Source organism: Trachypithecus francoisi, unplaced genomic scaffold (assembly GCF_009764315.1).
Source record: "Trachypithecus francoisi isolate TF-2019V2 unplaced genomic scaffold, Tfra_2.0 Lachesis_group5, whole genome shotgun sequence".
In the NCBI taxonomy this organism is placed as follows: domain Eukaryota; kingdom Metazoa; phylum Chordata; class Mammalia; order Primates; family Cercopithecidae; genus Trachypithecus; species Trachypithecus francoisi.
Genome location: NW_022681470.1, coordinates 61,919,268 through 61,944,371, shown reverse-complemented (window position 1 = coordinate 61,944,371; position 25,104 = coordinate 61,919,268). Strand labels below are relative to the sequence as shown.

The following is a 25,104-nucleotide window of genomic DNA, read 5'->3' as shown; positions in this document are numbered from 1 at the left end:
TCAAATGATCCACCCACCTCGGCCTCCCAAAGTGCTGGGATTACAAGTGTGAGCCACCATGCCTGGCCCCTATTTGGTTGCTGGTCAAGATTCCTTTGAGTCTACTGAGAGGGGTTTTTGGTTTGTAGTAAGCTGTTTTATTTATTCTTTCAACAATATGAAATGTCTACCTTGTGCCAGGCACAATGCTGGGCATACGCTGACATTCGATCTAAGGGCAAGTGGTGCAGAAGGAGGAGGGGGCTAGGAGACGGGGCATCATGGTAGATTTCTTTCATTCTCCCAGCTTCCCTAGCATGGCACTTGTTCAATGGTGGATGTGCACACTCATCACGCTGAATCAGAGGGTGCACGACCGTACACATTACACATTCCTATACCAGTCACACTATATTTAAAACACAAATTGTGCAGGTGAGTCTTCCAGAGTAAGGACAACTTCTAGAGGGGGGATGGTATGGTAGAATTCTGGAAGAGTATGCTGTCTGGCACCCATGAAAACCCTTTTGATCCACTTTTGCCATCAGCCCTTCGACATCCCTCTCCTATCCACTAATAAGAACAAATCAAGAAAATGAGCAAATCACACGGCAAGAGTCCATTTTGAACAACTTTTATTATACGTTTAGTGTTCTCTATACAAAAGAAATCAGTTTTTTTACAGTGATTCCAAAAAAAAATTCAGAATAATTTGGCCTTTTCATTGCTCATGCAGTCAGTTTATAAGTCCATGTATTAGACGGTCCTCCATGGCCCAGAAGTCTTCCCTGCTGAAGGTCGTGCGTGACACCCTCAGATACGCATCTGTCACTGACAAAGTTGGTTAATGCAAAATAACTCGCAAAAAAGGAAAGAACATGATGTGAGAGGGGTTAAAACAAGGTCTGGCATGGAGTTAAATGTTTAACCAATGGAAAAAAGATCAGACCAATTTGTGTGTGTGTGGATACGTAGGAATGGATGGAGACGTTGGGGAAAAAATTCCCCATGGGAAAGAACAAATTGGAATGGTGGGGGATATGGGTGTGTGGTAGGGGCAGGGCAGGAGGTCCTCCAGGGTCCAGCATGGGTCGGGAGTGGGAGCAGGACAGAAGGTGGCCACGTCACAGGCGACTGATGCTCAGCTCAAGGGGAGTGTGAAGAGGTTGGCAAAGAGCTGGGGAGCCGGGCAGAGGGACAACACTGACTGAGGACATTGCAGTGGGGAATCAGAAAAAAAGGGGCAGCTCAGGGACATCTGATCTGCCTCATTTTTGAAAAAGAAACAGAGTAGTGCACAAAATTCTGGATATCTTCTCCCAGAGTTTTGTGTTTATTGCTTCACCAAAGTCTTTACATCTGTTGAACTCCAGCCCAGCAAATCCCAGGGTGGCAGCTTGCATGGGCCCTGCTGCCTCTCTGCACCCTGTGGCCACGGGCAGAATGGACAGAGATGCCCTCACTTCTGAGGAATACAGCACGCTGAAGGCCCGATGTGTTACAAAGCAAGAGACACCATTCTAGGGGGTATGGTCTAGGGTTCACAGTAACAAACACCAATCAGCTATTCTATTCCACTGGCCCAGGTCTGCCCTTAATTGCATGGCTGGGTGAACCACAGGCTGATCAACAGACAGACTGATCTTGGTCTAACAAAAAATCCTGTTCGTCTTTCATTTTGGGAGGCATGTGGGGGATGTGGGAGAGGCAGTAAAGAGGTATGAGAGGGTGAACCAGAAGGACAGATCTTAATACCTCTGTTTCAAAGGAGGCAGCTGTGGTGAGATGAAAGAACACTGGACAAGGAGTCAGAAGGCCCAAGTTCAAGCCCTAACCTTACCTTAGTTTGCCAGCTATGTGATCTTGAGCAAAAATCCCTTCACTTCTGTGGATTTGCATATCCTTGTCTGTACAATAAATCATTTCAATGAGATCAGCTCTGGGATTCCTTCACATGCTGAAATCCGATTCTAGTCCTAAGCTAGATGCCTTTGCACGTATTTCATTTCCATCCTTCTCATTATGGAACACCCATTTAATACTAGAATGCTGACAGGAGGAACAGCAGTTTCAGGTGAGGCTTGAGACACTGTTTGGTGGGTGCTTGTGGCTCTCCTGGATGGTTCTCCTTTCTCTCTGATCCTTTTCTGAATGTGTCTCAGGAAGGCCCATTATTAGTAAGGAAGGGAAAGAAAGGATACTTCCCTGGGCTTGGGCTGTGCAGGCTGGGGACAGCCACAAAGTCTGGCTTGAACTCACATGAGGTAGCCCCTGTCTAGGTTAAGGGAGGGGAATGCTAGGAGATGGTCAAGGGAGGGCGCTGGTCTGACTCTGCCCGGCTTGCCTATGCCTCCCAGGGCCTTGGTCTCCTCCTGACATATCAAGCTCTTTGTTTCATTGTCTTGAGGCCTTTTTTTTTTTTTTTTTTTAATCAGGGCCCTCCTCTATGCTACTCCTCAGCTACTACGCAGAGCTCAAGCAGGATCCTTTGCCAACTAACGGGATAGACCCAACCGCAACCATGGGCTTGTGTGTGTTTGGCGGGGCTGGCCGGAGTGGTGACTGGGCAGGAAGTCAGTCTGCACCAAGGTGTCAGGAGCGGGGAGCGGTGCCCTGTGCCGGCCTCCCGGGAACCTGCTGCCCTCCCACTGAGAAGGGATTCTCTGGCACCAACCCCAGCCCACGGAAAGCCTGAGAGGCTTCCTCTCCTCAGAGAGTTAGCAAAGCAGCCTCACAAAGACAGACAAAAATGTGCTACGTCCCTGCGCCTTCCATCAAATGGGCTGTTCATGATGCCCTAAGACTTGACCATGCTCCAGCACAGGGCGCCAGAAAGAGACCACAGCCCATGCCATTGCTGGGGCAGAGTCTCCCACTCTTTTGGCTCAGATGCTCTCTCTAGGTGCTGCCAACAGGAATTACCTAAACAGGTCCCAACCCTGGTGGCCTCTCCCGTTCCTCTAACTTGCGTTCCTCACCCACACAGAGCCCTTTGCATCTCATCTCATGCAACCTGGATGTGGACTAACCCTTTGCCCCAAGAGGCAGAGCAAAGAGGCTCAGGGAGCAGGACTGTTTCTCAAGCCACACCGTGGTTCTTGACTGCTTTGTCCTGCCCAGCCTTGGTGACCAGATGGACCAAGCGCTCCCTCAGAATCCCTCTCTTCAAGCTCATAGCCATCAGTGGCTTAAGCAATAGAGGGAAGAATGCTCCCAACTCAATGGCCACTGTGTCCCAGCACTTGATTTCAGGACTGTCAGCCCCGTGAGGGCAGGGACCACATCTAACTCACGCACCATGGTATCCACAGCTCAGGCCTTAGTTCAGACTGGATTTCAGAGTATTTGCTGAATGAATGAATGAATGAATGAATGGACAAATGAGAGCACAGGAAACTACAGCTCTTAGGGCTGAGCACACAGGTGGGATTGCAGCCCAGTCAAAGGAACTTCTAGAGTTACTGTAAGATGCCCAGCACTTTCCTCCCAGCCAGCCAAACTGGAGTGCCGATGGTAATGGTGCTGTCCTGGCTTCATTGTTGGTATGTCTTGGGGTAGTTGCTTGGGAGACCCAGCTGGCAGGGAGTGCTGGGCAATTCTGCTTTCCTGCTGAGCTGGGGTGGACTCTGACAAGGGCTCCATGGAAAACGCACTCTCCTCTTCCCCAAAGGGGTTACCTCCTGAATCCTGCAATCCCCACACCTCAGCGTTTGATCTCTGACCACCTGCCTTCCTTGCTTGGGGAAAACTTAATTCTTCAGCCTCAGATTTGCTTCTGCTCAGAGGGGTGTGATTGCGTGGTGATGGGGGTAGCTCTCAACACCCACAGAACAGTAGCCTGAGACAGGGCTAATAGCATTTTCTTCATACACAAAGGACAAAGAGCCTGGCAGGACACTGGAACGAGGTGCAGAGGCAGTGGGCTTACTTCTCCCCAAGACCCTTACGAGGGAAGCAGCCCTTCCCAGTCACCAGGTGGTGTGGCAGACTTGCTCACCGTCCCTTCCTGCCCTAAGAGCCTGCTTTTGGTGCAGTGAGTTCACTGGCATGTACGGTGCAGTACGGAATGAGTGTCTGAGAAACTGACTACTCTGCTCAGATCCAAAGCGTTTTCTGGAAAGGCCAGTCCTTTAATTCAGCTCACAGGCACACTTCCCTGACATTCCCTTCAGGGACAGTGGGCCTGGTATCCAAGCAGGTGTTGGAGGAAAGCCAGGGGAGGGGCCCTCCAAGCTCACGCCCCACCTCCTGCTGTTTACCCTGTCCCCTTGCACTGTGATAAGCTACCCCTCAGGCGTCCAGGCAGCAGCCCTGGCTGAGGCTTGGCCCAAATGACCATCACACACTCTCAGGTTCAAACAGCCTTATTGGCTCAGTTCTGGGCTATGATTTCTTACCAGCAGACAGAGAGTGTGTGTCTATGGGCTTGACCTTCAACTGAATGATTATTAATGATGCAAGCAGTGCTAATACCTTTGCGGCTTAAACATGTGGCAAATGATGCTTTAATAAAGTCACTGAAGGACAGAGCCCTGGTCCGGCCCAGGCCCCCTGGCTAGCAGCCGGAGGCTCAAATCAGAGGCTGTGCCCATGGCAGCTGATTCGTTCCTGGGGATCAGCTTCACCCTCCTGAAACTGACCTGAGCTACAGAAACAGCTAAAGGATTCCTCTTAGACTCAAGATCTCCCCCTCTCCTTCTCTGTCTCTGAGGCTAGGTACCTTTGGTTTCAAAAATGCATTAGGTGGGGAGGATGAAGGCAGCACCTTCGGTCTGACAACTGCAGGTCTGCGAGTGTCTCCATTTGGGGTGACTGGTAAGGACGTGTGTTGGGTGGCCGCTTCTGGTCCTGCCGGAACACTTGCATAGGCTGCCCTGCTCTCCTGGAGACAGACATCGCTGGAGGCTTCAAGGCTTGTAGGGAGGGGCTGGGAACCTGGGAACTCCAGGGGCAGATCAGCGCTGCATAAGGCATACAAAGAGCATTGAGTCCTCCCCAGGTGGGGGCATCACAGCACTGAGTACGGTGCCACTTCAGGTCCCCTGATATGTATACACCCCAATGAAAGGGCAGACTGGCTCAGTCTTGAGGCAAGTCCCCATCCACATACCACGTCAAACAAGAGCCTCAGTGTCCTACAGAATTGGCTGAGAAGATGATATCTATCTGCTAGAGGTGGAAGGGGAGCAGTGCCTTATGCCCCAAACGCACCAGCAAAGCTTTTGCATCACAGCGTTCCATCTCCTCCAGGGTGGCAGCGTGGGCCCCAGCCACGTGGACAGGTGCCCTCTGGGACAGAATGGGTGTGGCCCTCTATCTACATCCTGGGTTTCACCAGTGGGGAGGAAGGAAGTCCAAACCCAGCCTTTTTCTTCTCTCTAGAGGTAAGCAGAGTTCCCCCGAGACCAGACACCTGATTTTCTTCTGCTTGAGGTACACAGTCACTGGCGTTGAAGTCCTTCCTATCAGTACTCACTCCTGTTCCTCAAACTTCTTCAGAGTCAGTACAGCTCACATCTTAGATACTCCAGAGAAAAGGGCAGGGGAGGAATGAGGAGCAAGAGGTAAACACACCTCCCAACCAAACCAGAGAGCAGCAAGGAGGCCTGCACACCTTCTCCCTGCCAAAAATACTGTCATTTTCCAGAAAGGAGCCAAGCCCAGCTCAGCAACTGACAAGGCCGAGGCAGAGGGGTTGGGGGCCAGGGGAGGCATATGGCGAGAAAGGCATCCTTCGGAAATGCATTGGCCCAGAGGTGGTTTGAATATTACAGCCTGTCTACATGTTCTGGTACGGATTCAATCCTTTTTGCCTATCTTTGCGGTCTCCTGGGGGAGAATCCACTTTTTCTTTCTCTTCCAGGAACACTTTTTCAAAAGGAAAAGAAAACAGAGACATCGGGTCTGGAGGGGAAGATGCACAAAGCAAAATTAAGACAATGAGAAGTCCTGTAACCAACAGAAACGGTGAGCATGTGCCGAGGCCAAGGGCGGGCAGTGTGGTGGAACGCTCGGGGGTGGCTGTGAGACCGGGCAAGGGGCCAGGCTCCCTCCAGCTGAGCTCAGCCACAGCTCCAGCTCTCCCACACTGATGGCACCCGGGGCTGAAGGGGGGTCATTGGGAGGGGGCTTATGGGTGGCTTGGTGGTCACTGATCCTCACAGCTTGGCAGACCCCCATATCGTACCCTTGTTACTGAAGGTGGTGGTGGCTTTGTGGTAGGTCTGCAGTGGTTTAGTTTCCCCCTCTCCCCTCCTCCCACTTGCAAAGTGGTGGCTGTGCCTGGGTGGTCTCTGTTAGGCCAGAGAGTAGATAGCATTGACAGGTGACGTGGCCTCTGAGCTTTCGTTGCCCTCTGTTTCCTCCTTGTCCTTTTTGACCGTGTACTGGCCGATGAAGGAGCCATCTTCATTGAACTGGCCCTCGCCACCCTCGCCATAGTCCACCAGGCTGTCATCACTCTCCTGCTGCTTGATGGTGCCGTCCAGAGATGTCTGACTGCCCTGCAGAGGCTTGTTGTCCTCATCACTGGCCAAAGAGAGACAGAGAATCTCAGGTGGTGTGGGATGGGGCAGCCGGCCTCCTGCCAACACATGTCCTACACAGCTCAGAGAGGATGGGACCCAGGAGACCACCCAGTCCAGTCCCGGCTTCACCCTCCCCTGTCCAGCCTGCTCTATGGAAGGGAAACGGAGGCCTGGAGAGGACAAGTACCTTTTCTAAGGTGAGGTTGCAAGTCAGGTAGGGCAGGGAGTGGAGCCCATGCTTTTGGGCTCCTGGTCCGGGTTCCTTCCATGAGACTGGGTCCCTGTCTGTGGTGGGAGTGGATAGAGGATGGCCACCCCATGGTGAGGCAGAGCCACTGCTTGTGAGACCGTATGGGATGGTTCTAGTCCCAAGTGTGTCACTGTGTGCTTTTGTGACCTGGGCCTCAGTCATTAAGAGGGGCTGGCCCAGCTTTGATCTCCCAGGACCTGTAACTCTGTGGGGAAACACTTTCACCTTGACAAAAAGCAAGGCTTTTAAAGGAAGAAAGCTCTCCCCCGCCTCTCTGCTTCTCTGTCTTGGTGTGTTTCGCTGAGCTATCTGGTTGATCTATAAAAAGATGTTATTGCTTTGGACCCAGCAAGTACAGGTGTGCAAGAGTAGTGGGAGGGAGGCGCACACAGGTAAGCAGGTGATGCCAGCAAACGTGAGAAGATCGCAAGGCTCAGAGGATCATGCCTAGTCCCTCTGAGGCCCACAGGCCCTGGCCCTAAGCTCCCCTTGTGCAGGGAGAGCTAGGAGGCTGCCGAATAAAGCTGTATGGGCCGCTGGGAACAGCTGCCCAGTCAGGATGTCTGCTGTGCTCCTGAGGAGGCGTGGGCCGCTCCCTGAGCCAGCGTCTGTTTAGGCACCATGTCCCTTCCCTTGGCTGGAAAGGCTCAGAGCAGGCACCAGGTGGTGCTGGCTGCACTTCAGAGGTGAGCCCAGTTCCTGGGCAGGAGCAGCTCAGGATGAGCAGTGGGAGTCTGGGTCTCAGTGGGTGGGACCATAGCAGTGCCAGGCAGTCTGAGTAGACACACACCACACCCTTCCTTGCCCCTAGCTCCCCACCTACCCCGTCCTTCCTGGACATGGGGAAGACAACCAGCTGAGTTGCCATTACAGTGGGCAGTGGATTCTCACTTCTAATAGCAGTATTGGGCAAAGACAGCTGTCAGGGGAGGGCAGCGAGCCAGGGCCGGGGCTGTGTTAGAAGACGGAAAGCTATTAGCTCACTCCCTGTAGTGCTGCCCCATGAATACAGCCTAACTGTATTCTGGGACAGCCGTGCGTTGGGAGATGGTGTTAGGGAGGCAGCTCTCTGGGGCTGTGCTGAGTTTGTGCAGGAAGTGGAAGCCACTGTTTGTCAACTGGAGGAGGGGAATTGCCAGGCTCCTCACCCCACTTGCAGGTCTTGTTCGCATGCACTCCTTCCCAGGGCCCTCCACCCCACGTGCAGGGGCATGAGGACTGTGCTATGCGATTTGTGGGAATTCCTCCTCTGGTTCCAGGCAGCTAAGCTAAGTGCAGCCACTGGACAGTGACAGCCCAGCCAGTGGGAGGGGTAGGGGGAGAGGTCTGTAGCATGCCAGGCTGTAGAGGGGACAGGGGATCTAGGTCTAAAAAGAACAGACTGAATAGACCTCTCCTAAGGGAAGCTTGAAAGAAACCTGAATGACTAGGGGTGGCCTTGACAGAGGGCGCCCCATGGGAAAGGTGGTCAGTCACTTAGCCACAGACTGGAGTGAGAGGAACAGTACTCCTCGCCCCCAGGCCTATCCCCCCTAGAAACTTAGTTCTTCCTCTGATGTAGTCATTTCAGCCTTTTCCTAGGTTAGGGCTATTACACTCATCCAAGGGAGGACTCTAGGACAGATGCTGCAGACCTTCCAGAGCCAAAGCAGAAGGGTGTGTGCATGTAGGGGTGCAGGCCTAGGCATGCTCCTGTGCGTGTAGACCCAGCCTCAGTGTCTGTGGGGAGGAGGCAGGGGTTTTTGCCCAACAGCTTTGGTGTCTGGGGCAGGAGAGGTGCACAAGGAAGCAGCACCTCACCGTGCAGGCTGCTCGGCCCTGTATTGGAGGAGGTCCAGGTTCCTCCTCTCTGGCTGCACCGAGAGTCTGGGGGAGGAGAAGCCCCGTGGCTTTTGGAACAAAAAGCCAAGGAAGTCTCAGCCCACAGGGAAGCTGGGCCCTGCCAGGGAAGATGGGAAGGGGGCTCTTGTGACTGCCCTTTCAGGGGGCTTGTGGGGATGTTGGGACTAGATGGACAGTTATGGCCCATAAGCCTACAGACAGGCTCCTGTGTGGGCAGTGGCTCCACCACCCATTGATCTGATTATGCTTGCCAGGCTGATGGGCAGAGTGGCAGAGGCCCAGGACAGGAAAAGGAGACTGCAGCAGAGGACAAGGGCCTGGGCCCAGGCAGTAACTGGGTGGTGTGGGGAGGGAGGGCTCTGATCAGACATTCCCTCCACAGTCTGAGAATGACACTCCACAGCCCACTCTGCATCATCCCTCAGCTCAGAACATATTCGTGATCTCCATGGACAAACAACAACGTTGTTAAGCCCAGATACGAAGATGCATCCAGGTAGGACAGGAGCACGGGTACAGAAGTATAGAATAGCAGCACCAGCAGCACCAGCCGGCCCCAGACTTTCCAGCTTTGCCACTAACTCACTGTGTGGGGAGCATGGAAGAGTTTTAGACAATACGCTTCCCAGTTTGGGCCTCAGTCCTCTCATCTGGGGCATAGGGCACTGGACCTAGATACCTTTCCAAGGCCCATTCCGGTCTAGGGCCCAAAGATATCACCATGTTCAAGGAGAAATGACCTGGAATCAGCCCACCTTCATTCCTTGAGGCTTTAAGACATCACAGCCTCCCAGGGTCATTATCTTCAGGGTTAGGAGTAGAGTGTGGGCAGAGAATCAGCCTGACAGCTGAGCTCATCTCACAGCAAGAGGGTCCTGGGGCTCGTGTTCAGAGTGAAAAGGTGGAAAGATATAAATAGCAAGCTTGATACATTTGAGTTGTGCGGTTGAATGAATGAAATGCTGTTCATCAAACTAATGCACGCATGTGTCAGGCAGTGTCTCCTGGGGGAGCAGCCTCGTCTGGCACTCTTAGGATGAGAAGCCTCTGAGTAAACTCAGCAGCATGCACTCTCCACCACAGCGCCGCCAGAGAGGCAGGGTGACGGCCCAATGGGCAAGGACGGCTACTCATGGCCTCTCAGCCAAGTGGAGCTGCTCTGAGGTGAGGGTGGTGCCTCAGGGACATGGAGGACAGCCTGCCTGAGAGAGGAGGAGGGAGATCACGCACCTATAGTCAAACGAGCCATCCTCTTCCTTGGGGTCTTCAGGGCCAAGGGGAACATCCTTCTTTTCTCGTACTTGATCAACAAGAGAAGCAAAGACACAGACATGATGATTAAGTACATGCCCCTGCTCTCCAGGGCTCCACTGATTGCAGGACCAGAAGGCACCACCCTGGGCTCACGGACACTCTTTTTTAACAAGGCACCATCCACGCCTCCCTTGTTTTTGCTTCCTGTACTCAATCAGTTGCCAAGTTGACTCTGCCGCCTCCTTCTCAGCCCCAGAGGTCTCTTTACATCTCCACTGACAACTGAAATCTCCTCCTACCAAGCTCCCCCAACCACATCTCCATGAAGTCTCCCCAAAAGACCAAATAGATGTGATCCTTTCCTTTGCCAAAGGTAAACACTCCACTGTTTGCACCTTTCTTATTCTGCTCTGTGGTATAACTATTTGTGCACGTTTCTCATGCCTATCACAGAAGGCCAGTTCTTTCCTCAAGGGTGGGGGTCTGTGTGCTTCTTCACAGTTCCTAGCAGAGTGCCCTGAGCAGAGAAGACACGCCATACACACCTATGGGATGGAAAGTGTCTCTTCTCTGTGACCCCCCTTGTTGGCGTGCCCCCTTTCCTCCACTTCCTCTGTGACGTGTGAGCATTCAGCTGAGGCCCTGTCTTGTGCTGTGCTCATTCTTTCGGTGTCAGCTACGGTGCCCTTGAGGAGAGATCATTTTTCCTCCAGTACTGCTAGTGCACAGCACAGAGGTGGATGCACAGCAGGCACTTACATGAAAGCTTCTTTATGTATCTTTTTTTTTGCAGTGGTGCTATCTTTGCTCACTGCAACCTCTGCCTCCTGGGTTCAAGCGATTCTCATGCCTCAGCCTCCCAAATAGCTGGGTTTACAGGCGCCTGCCACGCCTGGCTAATTTTTGTATTTTTAGTAGAAGCGGGGTTTCACCATGTTGGCCAGGCTGGTCTCGAACTCCTGACCTCAAGTGATCCACCCAACTCAGCTTCCCAAAGTGCTGGGATTACAGGCGTGAGCCACTGCTCCCGGCCTATGTGTCCTTTTTGAGATACAAGGCAGATAATCATCCTCATTTTAGATGAGGGAAACTGAACCCTTGAGAAGTGAAGAGCATATCATGTAACTAATTAGTGACTGAATGAAGACTGGAGGGAAGACTAGCACCCAGGCCTTGTGGCTCCTGGTTCACTCATCTTTTTAAGGGACCAGAGGCTTACCCTGTAGCTGGAGGGCAAGAGATTAGTTTTGAAGAACTGTTTGGAATGAGATACTTTCTGAAAGGGCAAAGGACGGCTCAGAGTTGATCTGCTGGGTTCTTCTGGTATTCCACTTCCACCTGGAACGGGCGTGAACTCAGTCCACCCAAGTCTTACTGTCAGATGGAGGAGGCAGCCTTTTCCCTAACTGAGGCTTTCTCTCTTACAGAACCAGATAAGCCCAGCACAGCAGAAGAGAGTGAAAGGAAACATCGCTCACCAGTAAGGAATGATCATTTCCTGCCCTCCCTCACTTAAGACACAGTTCTTCAGAGTCCTAGTCTGTGGGTACTTGGGCATGGGGAAGGAAAAAGAATCGAGTCTCCTCTCCCTTCTGTTTCCTTTGTGTTGAGTTTTAAGGGGTCCTAGGGGAGGACCTGTTCTAAGAGATGGGGAGAAGGAAGCATTTGGGGAGCATGGGGTGTGTCTGGTGATGCGACTTTCTGGGGCAGGGAGAAATTTCATTCTGTGGTCCAGCCAGATTTTTGCTTTCAGGGTCATCCATTATCCTGTCTCCTGTCACCCTACCCACCCCATCACAGACAGATGGCTCTCTTGCTCCTGCGTAAAAAACAATCAATATTTCCAGAAACAAGAATGCCAGAGGTCCTTGTCCTTGACCTTGGTATGTCTGGGCTGCACGATCTTTTTTTCTTTTCCCCTTCTTTGAGACGGAGTCTCGCTCCATTGCCTAGGCTGGAGTGCAGTGGCATGATTTCAGCTCACTGCAACCTCTGCCTCCCAGGTTCAAGTGATTTTCCTGCCTCAGCCTCCTGAGTAGCTGGGATTATAGGCGTGTGCCACCATACCCAGCTAATTTTTTGTATTTTTGGTAGAGACAGGGTTTCACCATGTTGGTCAGGCTGGTCTTGAACTCCTGACCTCAAGTGATCTGCCTGCCTTGGCCTCCCAAAGTGCTGGGATTACAGGTGTGAGCCACGGTGCCCAGCCTGGAGGATCTTTTAAACAATTTATTTATTTATTTGAGACAGGGTCTAACTCTGTTGCTCAGGCTGGAGTGCAGTGGCACGATCATGGCTCATGGCAGCCTTGACCTCCCCAGGCTCAGGTAATCCTCCCACCTCAGCCTCTTGAATAGCTGGGACCTCAGACACCTGCCACCGTGCCCAGCTAATTTTTGTGTATTTAGTAGAGACGCAGTTTCGTCATGTTGGTTGGGCTGGCCTCAAACTCCTGACCTTAAGTGACCTACTCGCTTTGGCCCTCTCAAAGTGCTGGGATTACAGGTGTGAGTCACTGTGCCCAGCCAGGGGCTGAAGGATCTTGAGGTCTCCTTGGGAATTTAGGGAAACCCAAAGTGCTTTAGGACCACGGGGGTCCCTACCAATGCCACTCCCTGCTCCTCGCGTCGGAGCTTCTGACCCTTGCTAGTGGTATTGGTGGTTACACCATCGTCCTGCTGACTGCCCACCTCTGGAACTCTCTCATGGGGGTGCTGCTTCTGCCCAGACCCCTCCTCTCCCCATTCTCTGGGACACAGTTAGGGAAAATGCCTCTCTTCCTTTCTCCTTCCCCGGGACCCAGGATCCTAATGAGATTCAGGCTAAAAAAAAAAGCCAATTTATAGAGCAAATGGGTGGTGAGTCAAGAGGAGGAAAGGTCATTCTTAACAGGAGCCAGGGTTCCTTCCATCCCCTCTCTGAGGCTGCCTGGACTGTGCCATCCGCCCAACTCAGGCGAACTTAATTAACTCAAGTGCTTGCTGGCAGCCCGAAGATGCACAGGCAAGAGGATTGTATTTCCAAGCTGGGCAAGGGCTGGCTTCACTGAGAGGACACAGTCCCCGGATCTGGCTGCAGACCTGGAGACTCACGGGAAAGCAGACGTGCCCCGCCCTGCAAGCCCACGCCTCTCGCACGTCTCACCCGGGTACTTGCCGCCGCGACTCCTCTTGATGAAACAGACGATGAGCAGGATCAGCACCAGGAGGGCGATGGCGCACATAAGTCCGATGAACCAGCCCTGGGTGGCGATGTCCGCTTGGTTGTTGGTGTAAGCTGGCAGGGAGGGCCAGAAGCAAACCCGTGAATGATTTCATGGGGGAGATGGTGAGGAGGGAGATGGAGGGAAGAACTTCAGCTATTTCACATGGATGTTTCTCCTGGAGCCTAACACTACCACCTAGCAGTCCCCCGGCCCAAACTACCCTGCTAAAGGGCAAAAAGAAAATAATTAAAGAGCCAAGGTCAAAAGATCAGAAAAGAGGCAAAGGAAAGGGGTACAAGGAGCAAATAAGCAGCAGAAGGCTGAACAGGTCCTTTAGGAAGGGGAAAGTATCCTAGGAACGAAGCACGGCATTCTTGGAAACCAGAGGGCTGGTCACAGCCTAGTGGGGACTGAGGGATGGCCACGGATTGGCCACGGAAGTATGATTCCCCATGGATGAGTCCAGGGTGGAGAAATGGGAGCCGGCAAGCTACCCTCAGGGAGTGTAGGCCGTGGCCATGTTGCAAAAACCCGCTATGAGAACACCTTCGCAGGCCTGCACAGGCGCACAGCGGCGTCCCTGCCCACCAGCATGGCTCTGAAGCCATCCAGCCTTCCTGAGGGTGGGGACTGGACCAAGTGGAGGCCCAGGACACCCTATCTTTTCACATCTCTCTAGTGGATCACGTGCTTCCTGACAGCAAAGGCAATGCTGGTGTGGGTACCCCTAGCCAGGCCAGCAGCGATGTGGGGCTGGGGCTGTACCTTCTGCTCACTCCATGACGCTTCCAGACTACTCCACACAGGGTGACCCCCCAGTGGTCTGTGACAAGCCGATGTGCCCTCTCCAACCCCTGTGACAGTGAGTCCCTCTCTGTCCATGCCCAGCATATGTGGAGACCTGTTACAAAGTGGGCAGATCCCTTTGTGATTTGAAAGGCCTGCAGGAGGGCCTGAAGAACAGGTGCTCAGGAGTCATCTGAGCGTGTCCTTGATGGCCCAGTGGCTGGGTTTGGGTTCAGGAGGGGGGTGTGGTCAGTACTAACTCACCCTTCTCCTTTCTACTGGCTGGAGAACAAAAGTGACCCCTCCTGAAATGCAGCCTGTCACAGAACGTGAGACTCTGTGACAAAAGGGAAGGATCAAAGGGACTTAATACACTCAAAGTAACCCTGGAACCAGCCAGCCCAGAGACACCTGGGGAGAGGCACACAACAGCAGGAGCCCCAAGAACCATGGAGCTGGCGCCAAGGCACTGAGCCTCTTTCTAGGAGCACAGGGAACAGCATGAGGGCCACAGCACGTGCGCTCCCAGGTCTTCAGCACATGCCATTTGTGGGGCAGTTATCTGGGTGCAAGCCCACCCTTTGCTCCTCTTGGGGGCAGAAACTATTTTTACAGGCTTCCCAGTGCCCAGGCAAGGGCATTGCACCAAGAAAGTTCTCAATACAGGGTGAAGACTGATGAACAAGTGTCCTCTGCACTCTGGTTGCCCAGGGCAGCCCCGGGCTGAAAAGCAGGAGAGGCCTGTGAGAACAAGGCTTGTGAGTACCATGATGTAGGTAGGCTGCAGAGAAAAGTTCCATCCCTGCTTCCACTCCTGCTCCCAGCAGGCCCCCCGCCACAGTGTCAGAGTGATCTTTCCAACCCCCCACGTAGGACTGAATCACTTTCTTGCTTTAACCCTCCAAAGCTTCTCATTGTTATTGAAGAAAACTCTTCATTCCTTATCCTGACCTGCCAGACTCCATCAGAGCAGGCCCTGGCCATCTCTCTAGTCCTACCTCCCACCACCCTGTCCTCATGCTTATACTCCAGCCATGCTGGCTGTTCTCATTTCTAGTGCAGGGCCTTTGCATCTGCTGCTTTTTCTTCTAATGGCTGCCCTGGCAACTGGTACCTCCTCAGAGAGGTCTTCCTAAACCTTTCCAGTTTAAACAAAGTCCCTTTCCCCAACTCCCACCCAGCCACTATCTCTATTTCATAGCATTTATAACCATTTAATATATATAGATCTATCTATCATTATCTATTTAATCCTTCCTTCCTTCCTTCCTTCTTTCCCTCCCTCCCTCCTTTTCTTTTTTCTCTTCCCCCACAACCCTCTCCCCTTCTCCTCCCCTTCCCTTTTTGAGACAGGGCCTCACTCTGTTGCCCAGGCTGGAGTGCAGTGGTGTTATCATAGCTCATTGCAACCTCAATCTCCTGGGCTTAAGTGATCCTCCTATCTCAGCCTCCCAAGTATCTGGGACTACAAGTGCCTGTCACCATGCTTAGCTAATTTTTTTAATTTTTAGTAAAGACAGGATCTTGCTATGTTGCATAGGCTGGTCTCAAAGTCCTAAGTGTCCTGTGTCTTAAAACAAAAACCCTTGAGGAACTTACCAGAATTTTCAGCTCCAGTTCACATGCTGCCCTCTTACTGGTACACTCTATACTCTTCCGCCCCCTCCAGTTCCCGCCAACTCCTCTGTATCCCCAGCAAGCTGACTTTAAGCCCCTCTGTTCTTAGCATTTCAGCTGTTACCACTGAGTGGGCCTCTCCCAAGCTGACCTCCACCTCCTTGACTCTCGTCATCACCAGTGATCCTTTATTCATCCCCATCATCCCTCCAGCCACCTCCACAACTGTAAGCCCAGAGCCTCCTCCTCCAGCTCTCCTTGGATGTGTGTGCTTAAATTTCAACCTGCGTCTTCCTGCCCCCTGCCTTGGTTCTCCCAGCTCTCCTGCTGCTGCCAGAGGCCTCACCACTGTGCCCATCTTTAAGAGCTGCTGTTTCTTCCAAAATGCCTCCCATATTCCCCTCACTGTTCCATTCTATTCCAGGGGTCCCCTCATATGTGCCTGTCAGTTCCTGTGGATACAATGAGACATCCTGTTACCACCTTCCTAGGAGGCTTCCAATGATGCCACCTTTCCTTACTCCCCACTGTGTGGGCTCAGCTTCTGAGCCTGGCTTTCCAGGAGCACCAGTCTCCTTTCCGTGCATCCTGCCCCTCCTGCCCAAGAAAGACCAGGCTGTTGCCCTCCTAGCTCACTGCCACCTTTGCACACCCTACACCTCCTCCCTGAATCTCCCCTTGCTCCAACTCACACCATCTCCTAACTCCGATTTCACCCCCAGCTGCTCCATGCAGTGGAACATTTAATTGTTCTATTTCCTGGGTCCTGGTTTCCAATTATACTATTCAAGTCTTGAGAATGGGGGATCTCTTTTAGCCTCGTAGTACTTGGCACAATGCTGGTCACATAACAAGTAGTCAGTGACTATTTATTGATTAATGGGTCAATGTAATCTTACTGTAATGCAGTTAACCTGGCATACTGATTTAGGCTTTTCCCCTGATATTAGCTAGGGATCATATGGATACTGGCACTGGGATGAAGGAATTACTTCAACATGTGTTTGGATAGTTGTACCCACCTTTTGCAAGGAGGTTGGTTTGTGTGTCTGCAAAGACCTAGTCAATGGCCTAGTTGCACCACCATCTTCCTGGTGCTTGTTCTGATGCACCCTGACAGCTGTCTCCACAAGACTTCCTTCCTCTTGGGAAAGAAAGTCATCATTCCAGGAGAAAGGGGCCACATGAGCAATTAGGAAGCAAATATGGCTTTTCATTCCTGACGTACCAGGTGAAGTTCAAATGTTACCTTCCATCCTTACTGAAAAGGCCAAAGAATTTCCTGTGAAGTTTGGACACAGAAGGCTGTTCAAAATCAGGTGGGATCTGGGATAAGGTGGGCTTGACCACATCCCATCAAAGTGATTTAGTTTCTCAAGGACCAAAAGAAATTGAGGACATAATGATCACACTTATAATGGGACCCCATGACCTGGACTCTGAGAGGAAGGCATTTTAGCAAGTCCCCAGAGCAATTATATTTGACTGTCAACACCATACTCAATGGGTCTGTTAAACTTGTTTCCAGATTCCTAACAGATCCAGTAATATCAGTGTGCAAAGACCAAGGTGTGTTGACACTCACCACTCTCAGCTGTAGCTGACGGGAGCCAGAAGAGCATCCACTCCTCCGGCCCACACACCCTTACACTGGACTAGAAGACTTGTTTTGTGTGCCTTCCACGCCTCCCGCTGCAACACCCACTCAGAAACAGGCAATACACCTGCAAAGCAGACCGCTCTCATGACTCCTAATTCTAACTGAGAGGAATTAGGTTTGGCCAGGGAAGAAAGACCAGTCACTCAAAGTCTACAGAAGAATTATGTTCTAGAAATAGGGATAGATGAACAAATATAACGGGGGCAGATTTTCCCCAAATACAGTTTGGCTCGGCTGTTCTCACTTAAGCACCATTTGACACCTCTCTACACCTTGCCCCATCCTGGTTGACCGAAGAGATGCTTCTTCCAAACACAGCAGAAGCTGACTGCATTCAGGTCCCCTGAGGCCCTGCTCCCTGTTCTCCCGAGGTCCGAGGCAGGCTGCTATCTGACTGCTGGCCCACTCTCAGCATCCGCCATCCTCCTGCCTTACCCCATCCCGCACCCAGCACAGAAGGGCTGTGGGCCTCTTGGAGTCCAGGGTTATGTGTTTGTAGCCCCTCAGGTCTCTTTGGCTTCAAACACTTGAAGGAGGTGATTAACTTCCCATTGGGATTTTTTGGTGAGGGTCAGAGAGGCTGTCAGCCTTCCCAGTGGTTTCCTTCCATTTCCTTCCTGAACTGCTATAGTGCGTTCAAGTCTGCCGACTAAAGTGACAGCCTGTGGTTGTCTAAATGACCAGTGGTCAGGGCCCAGAGATGCTCATGAGTTCTTGCTTTAAGGAAACTCAGGGATCTGTGGGTTGCATGGATTTGGCTCTGGAGTCCGCCCACAGGAAAGAGAATGTGTATTTTTGAAGGATATGGACATACACTCACAGACTTCAGAAAGTGAAAATATTTCCTTTCCCTATGTGGTCTGCAGACAGTAATTTCCAGTCAGCCTGTGAGAGAAATGGACAATATGTACTCAGAGCTGGGCTCATCAACTTGCCCACTCCAGCTCTTGCTGGGAGGAGTCTGGGAAGACTTGCCAGGGCTGATTGTTTCATCACTGGAAAGCAAGTTATCAAAATGAGCCTTTCCACCAAGCACAGGAAAAGAGAAACAAGTATTTAGGTTCAGAAGCATACTCGGTATCATTCGGTTTTCTATGGTGTGCTTAATACCCCAAATCAGATTAGGACATCCCTCAGGGCAGGGCCTGAACCCTCACCCACAGCCCTAGGGCTTAGCACCTGGAGAAGTCAAACTCTCAAAGCAGGCTGTCCTGGTTTTGGCAGTCTTCCCTAGGATAGAACCCTATTTTCAAATACCATCTTTGCTTTTGGCTGCTGTGCTGGACTCAAGTATGTAATGAAGCAAAATCAAATGCACATACCAGTGAGCAACAGCTTGGGACTTCATCTGAGCTAGACAGAGTCCAGCCACTTGCTCTGCTCGGTCCACTGTCCAGTTGCCTGGCCTGGCTCCCCTTGTTACAGGACAGGCTGGCCACTCACTCAGACATCCTGCCTGAGTCGGCCTGGCTAGCCTCAATCAGGGAGCCTGACTCTCAGACCCTCTGAGCCTTGATGGCATGCAAATGCGCAGGACAGGCAGAGACACAAGGAGGAAGACAGGATGCCGGACCAGGAGGGACTAGGATAGAAGGGGTGGGGTAAGACGTTTACACAGATGGGCAGGGACTCCCGAGATGCAAGCTACCAGGATCAGCCTCGCCAGGCCAGGTGCAGGAGGAGTAATGAATATTTAAGTCAACATTCAGAAGTTCATATAAATCACTGTGTTTTTTTCCCCTCCCCTATCCTGTGTATCTAATGACCCGCATCTGATTGGATATCCCTTGGGGGCAAGGTACTGATCCTTTTCTCTCTTAATCTGTTTCCCCACCCTTACCCTTAGCTCTGGGACTTAGCATACAGGCCACTTGGCAGCCTGCTCGGCTGAGTTTAAAGCTACACACACACAGACCGGCGAGTGCCCTGTAAGTATCCGGACTGCCAGCTACCCCTACCAGCACAGAGATTGCTGAACCTTGTGGCCTTTGCTGAGCCCCAGTTGGCCTGTTCATTTGGCACAAGGAAGATGTTTCTTCATCCACAGCTGAAGCCACTATAGAGCTAGAAGCATTCCAGTTCTGGAGAGCTGCTTCCCCTCTCCCTGCATGCCAAAAAGTCGCCGACTTTTAGGCCAAGACAAACTTGGGACAAAAACAAAGCCCCAAACAAGTTGTGTCACTCACTTTGAAATTTTTAACAATAGATGATGGTGGCAAGGGAGTAACAAATGCACTGATCTCCTGGAGCGACTTCTAGATCAAGGCTCTGTGATGGCCCTATCCCCTGATCCTGCATGGAGGGAGCCAGCCCCTGTGCACACAGGCCAGGTTGCACTACTCTCCTGCAGCCCGCAGACCCACAGACAGTGACCACATGTGCACACACACCAGGCAGAGCAGGGGGCTAAGTGTTCTCTGTTGTCGTTAAACAACCCTTTGTTTCCTTCTGACCCCCACAGGGCCACAATCACTGTTTCCTGTCTACTACGCATGCACACTGGGCTCCTCTAGGCTTCCTGAGAGCCTTCAGCTGATGCATCATAAGAGCCGAGACACGCCATGCAAGGTGGGGGATGGGGTGGGGATGAGTCTTCTTTCCGAGGAGAGAGGCAAGCAGGAAGCTGAGGATGAGAATGAAATGCCCCATGCTCGCAGGGGATGGCCAGGCCAGGTCCCCTCTCACCTGTACTGGTCATAAAGGTGATGACGGTACTGCTGATGCCCTCGTTGTCCCGGGAATAAACCCGCAACGTGTATGTCATCCCGGGATAGAGGTCTGTCAGCTGTATAGGCTGAGCCTGGGCCTTAACGGGGACAGTTTTTTTCGTATGGTTGCCTGGGGAACAGAAACCTCAATCAGCCTAGAGCCAGGCACCAGGAGCTGGAGAGCCAGTGCTTAGGTCCTGGTCACCTGTCAAAGGTAGAAAGTGTGGGGGAAGGGACCAGAGAACTGCGGGTCCAGTCCATCGTACAGACCGGGAGGTTTCCAGGCAGCTTCCCCAGGCCTGTCCATGCAATACTAACTCTTTTAAACAGCCCTTCAGCTGGGGACACCGTTCCTTCTCCTGAAGTTCTCTTTCCTCACCAGTCTTCACACTAGACATATTATAACCTACTTCCTTACACTCTTAGCTTGTCAGCAGATGCTCTGTTGCCCTGGAAGCGATTGACTTTTCACATGGATCTGGCTGGTGAGGGCCAGAAAGCCAGTTAGCATCCCTCATGAAAACAAGATGAGCTGGGTCTCTGACTCTTGGCTCTCATTCCTAGCTTCACCTCTCATTTCTCACCATGTGGTGAATTCCCACATCAGGAAAAGCGTGTGCCTGTGCATGTATGCTGTAGGGTGAATAGGGGTGCTAGGAGGCTGAAAAAGTATGGACAAAAGTATGGACCAAACTATGGAGTCCAGGTGCTGTGGATGTGAACTCCTCCTCCAACCAGAGAGAACTAAGTCAGCTTTGCTCTCTCCTGAGAGGTCTTTGGGTAGGCTATCCCAGGTGGATTTGCTGGCTGGGTTAGTTGGCTTAGTTGTTTAGAGCACATACTAAAGAGGCCAGGATGGTGGGTTTGACCCACAGGGTCCTTCACTCGGGGCCACACTCTGCAATCCAATGAATCCGTACCCTTGGTCCCAAGCTCCAGTAAAGGGTGAGCAACTCAGCTCAAGCCACCAGCTGGGACAAATGGCTCTGGTCTGTGGCTCTGACTAGGGGGCACTGGTATTCCTCTTGGAGCAAAGCAGGGTTGTAGCCCAAGTCTGTGAACTGGCCCACCCAGTCTAGTGGAGCCTGAATTAAGGAGATCAATGCAGAGATTTGGCTCATTTGGGGGCTATTCAGAACCCTCATCCTGGGCAGGAAATGAATGAAGGACCCCTTTACACAGGTCCTCACAGACATGCAACCCTAGACTTCCACTAATGGCTTGAGAAGCCCCCTTCCTTCTCCTTGAGTCTGTTCCTCCCACCTCTCTGCTGCCTGAGTGCATATCGATTTCATTAAGCCATAATTAAGCCAGGCTAAAAGGCCTCTCTGAGCCTGGGGGAGTTCACAGGATCTCTTTAATGGCATCTACCGCTACCCGCCGCTGCTGCCGACGCCGCTGCCGCCACCACCACCCCGCACAGCAATGCTTACTGTCGATGTACTCAACCACAAAGTCAGTTCCGGGCCCGAAATTGTGCTTCCAGGTGATGTTGGCCCATTTACTGTTGGGGAGCACCGTGACGTTCCATATGGACTGCTCATCGGGGGCTGGTGGACGGGTTAGAAGAGGAGTTAGTGATGAGGAGGGAGTGGCACCAGAGACATGGAGACACACACATACACACAAGCGTGTGCATGCACGCACATGCCCACGCTCACGCACGCACACACGTACACACAGTCATCTAAGAAAGGGGAGAGTCAGAAATGGCTGTGCACAGGGCCTGACAGAGCTCCAAGCTGCAGCCTTGGTGGCCAGGCCAGAGGTCACTGTCCAGGGACAAGCAGGTGCAGTCGGGAGGACTTCTGAGGGAGAGCTGGAAACTGACTGTCTCCACATAGGTAGGGTTAGAAATGAAAGAGTGTTTTTTTTGTTTTTGTTTTTTTTGTTTTTTTGAGACGGAGTATTGTTCTGTTGCCCAAGCTGGAGTACAGTGGCGTGATTTCGACCCACTGCAACCTCCACCTCCCAGGTTCAAGTGATTCTCCTGCCTCAGCCTCCCAAGTAGCTGAGATTACAGGCGCCCACCACCACGCCTGGCTAATTTTTGTAGAAAGAGTGGGTTTTGATCTGTGCCATTTGAAGCTCTAACCTGGATTTATTCCCTTTTCAGATCCCTTGTCATGTCAGTGTAAGGAAAGGGCCCAGGAAAAAGGCCGTGTGTCCAGGAGCAGGAGGCCACACAGAGGAGATGTGTGCCAGCTCCCTGCCCTTCAAGCATAGAAGTGCTGCAGGAAGGAGAGGGTTATCTTTAAGAGCCAAGAGTCTTGATGAAATTTGCAGGAAGGATGTACTTTTGAAGCTGGAGGAGAATGGTGATCCAGACAGGTGAGGCTGGTCTAGGGAGCCTCTTGGGTTGTTCTTGGTCAGAGAGAGCCTGACTGATGTGTCTAACAGCTTCAGATTGTCTAAAGCCTAGAATCTCAGGGGCCCGAGAAAGGCAGTGCGAATGCCTCCTCTCCCTCATGTGAACTAGGTGGGACCAAGAGAAGATAACTCCTTGACAACCAGCCCTCAGTGGTCCAGATACCGGAAGAATCCTGTTCTGTTGGCTTCTCAGCACCACCAAGTTTTTGATGCCTGATCTCTATGCAACACAGAGGACATTAATTATCAAGTTCCTATGAGCTGGGAGCCGCTTTATCAAAGCCATGGTGCTGTCTGAAACCATAGCCTGTGTACAGGAGAAGGGCACTAATCTTCAAACGTAATCATTTTTCAAGAGTCCCAGCAGTCTGGTTACCCCATTTTCCAGCAAAGATTTAATAGTGGAGTACTCACATGAAGCCTTGTATTTCAAAGACTTTACAAGTGTGGCTCCTGTATATTTTATTAGCATGCAAGGGGGCACTGTCACCAACTCACTTGTCAAAAATAAATGAATAGAGTACATTGGTGATGCATTTATTCATTATCTATTTGACATGTGACTGAGCCTGCAGGGCTGGGGAAGTGATAAAAGATCTCCTGGTTTTCACTTCAAAGAGGTGCCTTCTGCACTACAACCTTGTCAGGCGTTGGCTGCCCCAGGTGGATATGATTCATATTAAGTGAGGGGCCAAGAAAGTGATTCCATTGATGGCACCGTGGGGAGGGCAGAAGGTAGGCTTCCTTGCCTGTCTGCCAGATGCTTCAATTGTACTGGCCGCTTGAAGCCATCCCAAATTCTAGCTCCTTAGAATTTCATGGCTCTTGCTGGTGAGAATGAATTGTGATTAGTCATGATCTGGGGACTTGAGTTTCCTTCTCCTCAGCTCTAAGCCCTGTAAATAGCTAGAGAATTTGTGTTTAAACAGTTTGGCCACCAATATGAAATTGACTCAAATCTGGCTGTTTTAAAGGCAATGAAGATTGGGGTTCTTTTAGAAAAGGCTAGGCAATGGGAAGCTAAGATGATTTAGAAGTGGGAGCTGGAGGAAGGCATTGCCACAGAGAGATCAGGATCATGACCCGGAAGCACTAAAAAGTTCAAAGAGAAGGACCAAGCATGTGAGATATCAACACCTAGAAACACAAAAAGGGTCAGGGAGGGGAAGCATGGATTGCCTCACTGACTCCTGGAATGTAAGAATTAGGTAATCTCCCTTGAAATCTGAAAAAGACAGGCTAAGGACAAATAAAAAGGCCTATTTCACCCTGAGAAGAGTAAACTTATGAAACATGTTTTCCCAAGATGTAAGGCACGATAAAGGTGAACATTCATTTTTAAAGTCCTAGACAGCCATTCTGCTACAGTAAGGAGGTGAGGATGGTTGAGGAGTGTTCCCAAGGTCTAGATAAGATCAAGGCCATGGCCAGGTCCTCTGCAGTGTCTCACAGAACTTGAGGAGTGCTGCGCGGGCTGGTCCTACGTGGCAACAAGGCCTATGTTTCAGAAGGCAAGTAACTCGTTGCTGGGGAGCAAGAGCCACTTCCTTTCTTCATTTTTGATTCATCTTTTCTCTGAACTCAAAGCACTTGAAGGACAAAGAGCCCCACTTCAATGAAAAAGATGCCTTGCCGTGGCCCCAAAGGACATCAGTCACCAACCCGCTGGTGGCAGCTTCTAATACCTCAGCAGGTTCCTCCTCAGCCAACTTTTTCCTGAAGTGCCTGTTAACTTCTAGATGGCACTTGTCAAGCAAACCAGCATTTTCAGGGTCTCAGGAGCTCACGGCAGCTGTGCCTCTCATCTGCCCTGACAGCTCGCTTAACTCCATGTCATTGAGCTAAAAACAAAATCCTCTCATGTCTATTAAGCCTCCATCCTCATTCAGGAGGCTGAGAAAAATGGAGCAGGGTGGGAGAAAGGAGGCCTTGGAAGGTAAAGGGACTTGCCCAGGAGACAAAGGGGTGCCCACTGGGGCCTACAATTCTACAACTGCGGCAGAAGAGTTCTGGATGCTTCCTGCCAGCCCTGCTGGCTGCCTCACACTGATTTTATAGCTGGCCTGTGGGCTCAGGAAGCTACAGACCTTCCCCTTGTTGGTAATAAAAGACTGATGCTCAGTGCTTGGAAGCATCGCTGAATTCCCCTGGGGTCTCCCCAAACTGGAAGAACAGAGCTTCCTGGCCTAGTTGTATGATACAGGAACAGTGCATTCTCCTGGCTCAGTATACCAGCCCTGGGATCGATTCTTACCAGGGGCCCTGAGAATGCCTGTAATTTTCCCTCCATGCCTGCATTTGAGGGCTTGGGGAACGTGAGTGGGCATTAAGGGACTCCTTGGCAATACAGTTTCCTGGAAGCTCTGAGTTTGTAAAAGAAAAGTCTGTTAAGTGTTCCTTGTGGGAGGAGAGGCAAGGAAGGAGCAGGGGTTCTGGGAACAGAGCTGCCTGGCATAGCCACTCCCTGCTGCTCAGCCTCTAGGCCAGATGCAGACATGGCCAGGGCAGGAAACTCCCTCAGGCCAGTTGTGCAGTGGCTGGTCCTTTTCCCCTCCTCACATAGTCTTCCTTCCGGAGTGCTCGGCCATGAGCTGACTGCCTGACATGTAGCTGGAGGCAGTCCTAACATCTGGAACCTGGGGGCCCTGCCCAAGGAGCTTGGCCATCTGTTAAGGAACAGGGATCTGAGGCTAGAATGGGGGGTACTGAGTGGTGGAGGACCACCCAAGGAGTTTGTGTGTGTCAGGGCCAGGCTGGGGGAGATCGGGACCTCCAGGCTACCGGACTGAGCATCTAGTCACGGGTGAGTTTCCAAAGGAAACACAAAAGAAGGTGGTGGTAAACACCATCCCAGACTCCACCTCCTAGCTGGGGGAGACTGTGGGTTCCTCTGGAGACCACTGGGG

At 51.7% G+C, this 25,104-nt stretch overlaps 1 protein-coding gene and 1 long non-coding RNA gene across 19 annotated transcripts in view; one reads left to right on the top strand and one right to left on the bottom strand.

The window, feature by feature from the left end:
* Nucleotides 1-597: 597 nt before the first annotated feature.
* Nucleotides 598-25,104, bottom strand: part of NFASC (neurofascin) — a 196,207-nt gene continuing 171,700 nt past the window's right edge. For 7 of the 12 annotated variants that reach the window (XM_033200125.1, XM_033200127.1, XM_033200137.1 and 4 more), the window contains 5 exons: nt 21,262-21,378; nt 19,806-19,958; nt 12,997-13,128; nt 9,829-9,898; nt 598-6,507 (listed from right to left, as the gene is read on the bottom strand). In XM_033200125.1, coding sequence (XP_033056016.1) covers nt 6,276-6,507; nt 9,829-9,898; nt 12,997-13,128; nt 19,806-19,958; nt 21,262-21,378 — 704 coding nt within the window. In that variant the 3' untranslated portion in view covers nt 598-6,275. The remainder of the gene's footprint in view (nt 6,508-9,828; nt 9,899-12,996; nt 13,129-19,805; nt 19,959-21,261; nt 21,379-25,104) is intronic. The other 5 variants (XM_033200132.1, XM_033200135.1, XM_033200133.1 and 2 more) reach the window with 2 other exon arrangements.
* LOC117076526 lies at nt 5,466-25,052 on the top strand. 7 transcript variants are annotated; one of them, XR_004434391.1, is made up of 6 exons: nt 5,843-5,946; nt 6,379-10,225; nt 11,280-11,332; nt 16,989-19,048; nt 19,582-19,688; nt 21,945-25,052. It is a non-coding gene; the product is annotated as an uncharacterized LOC117076526 (long non-coding RNA). The 7 variants fall into 7 exon arrangements; XR_004434392.1 differs by lacking the exon at nt 16,989-19,048; XR_004434394.1 differs by lacking the exons at nt 16,989-19,048; nt 19,582-19,688; nt 21,945-25,052 and having other exon boundaries at nt 6,379-8,414; nt 8,510-8,514; nt 8,981-10,225; nt 11,280-11,860.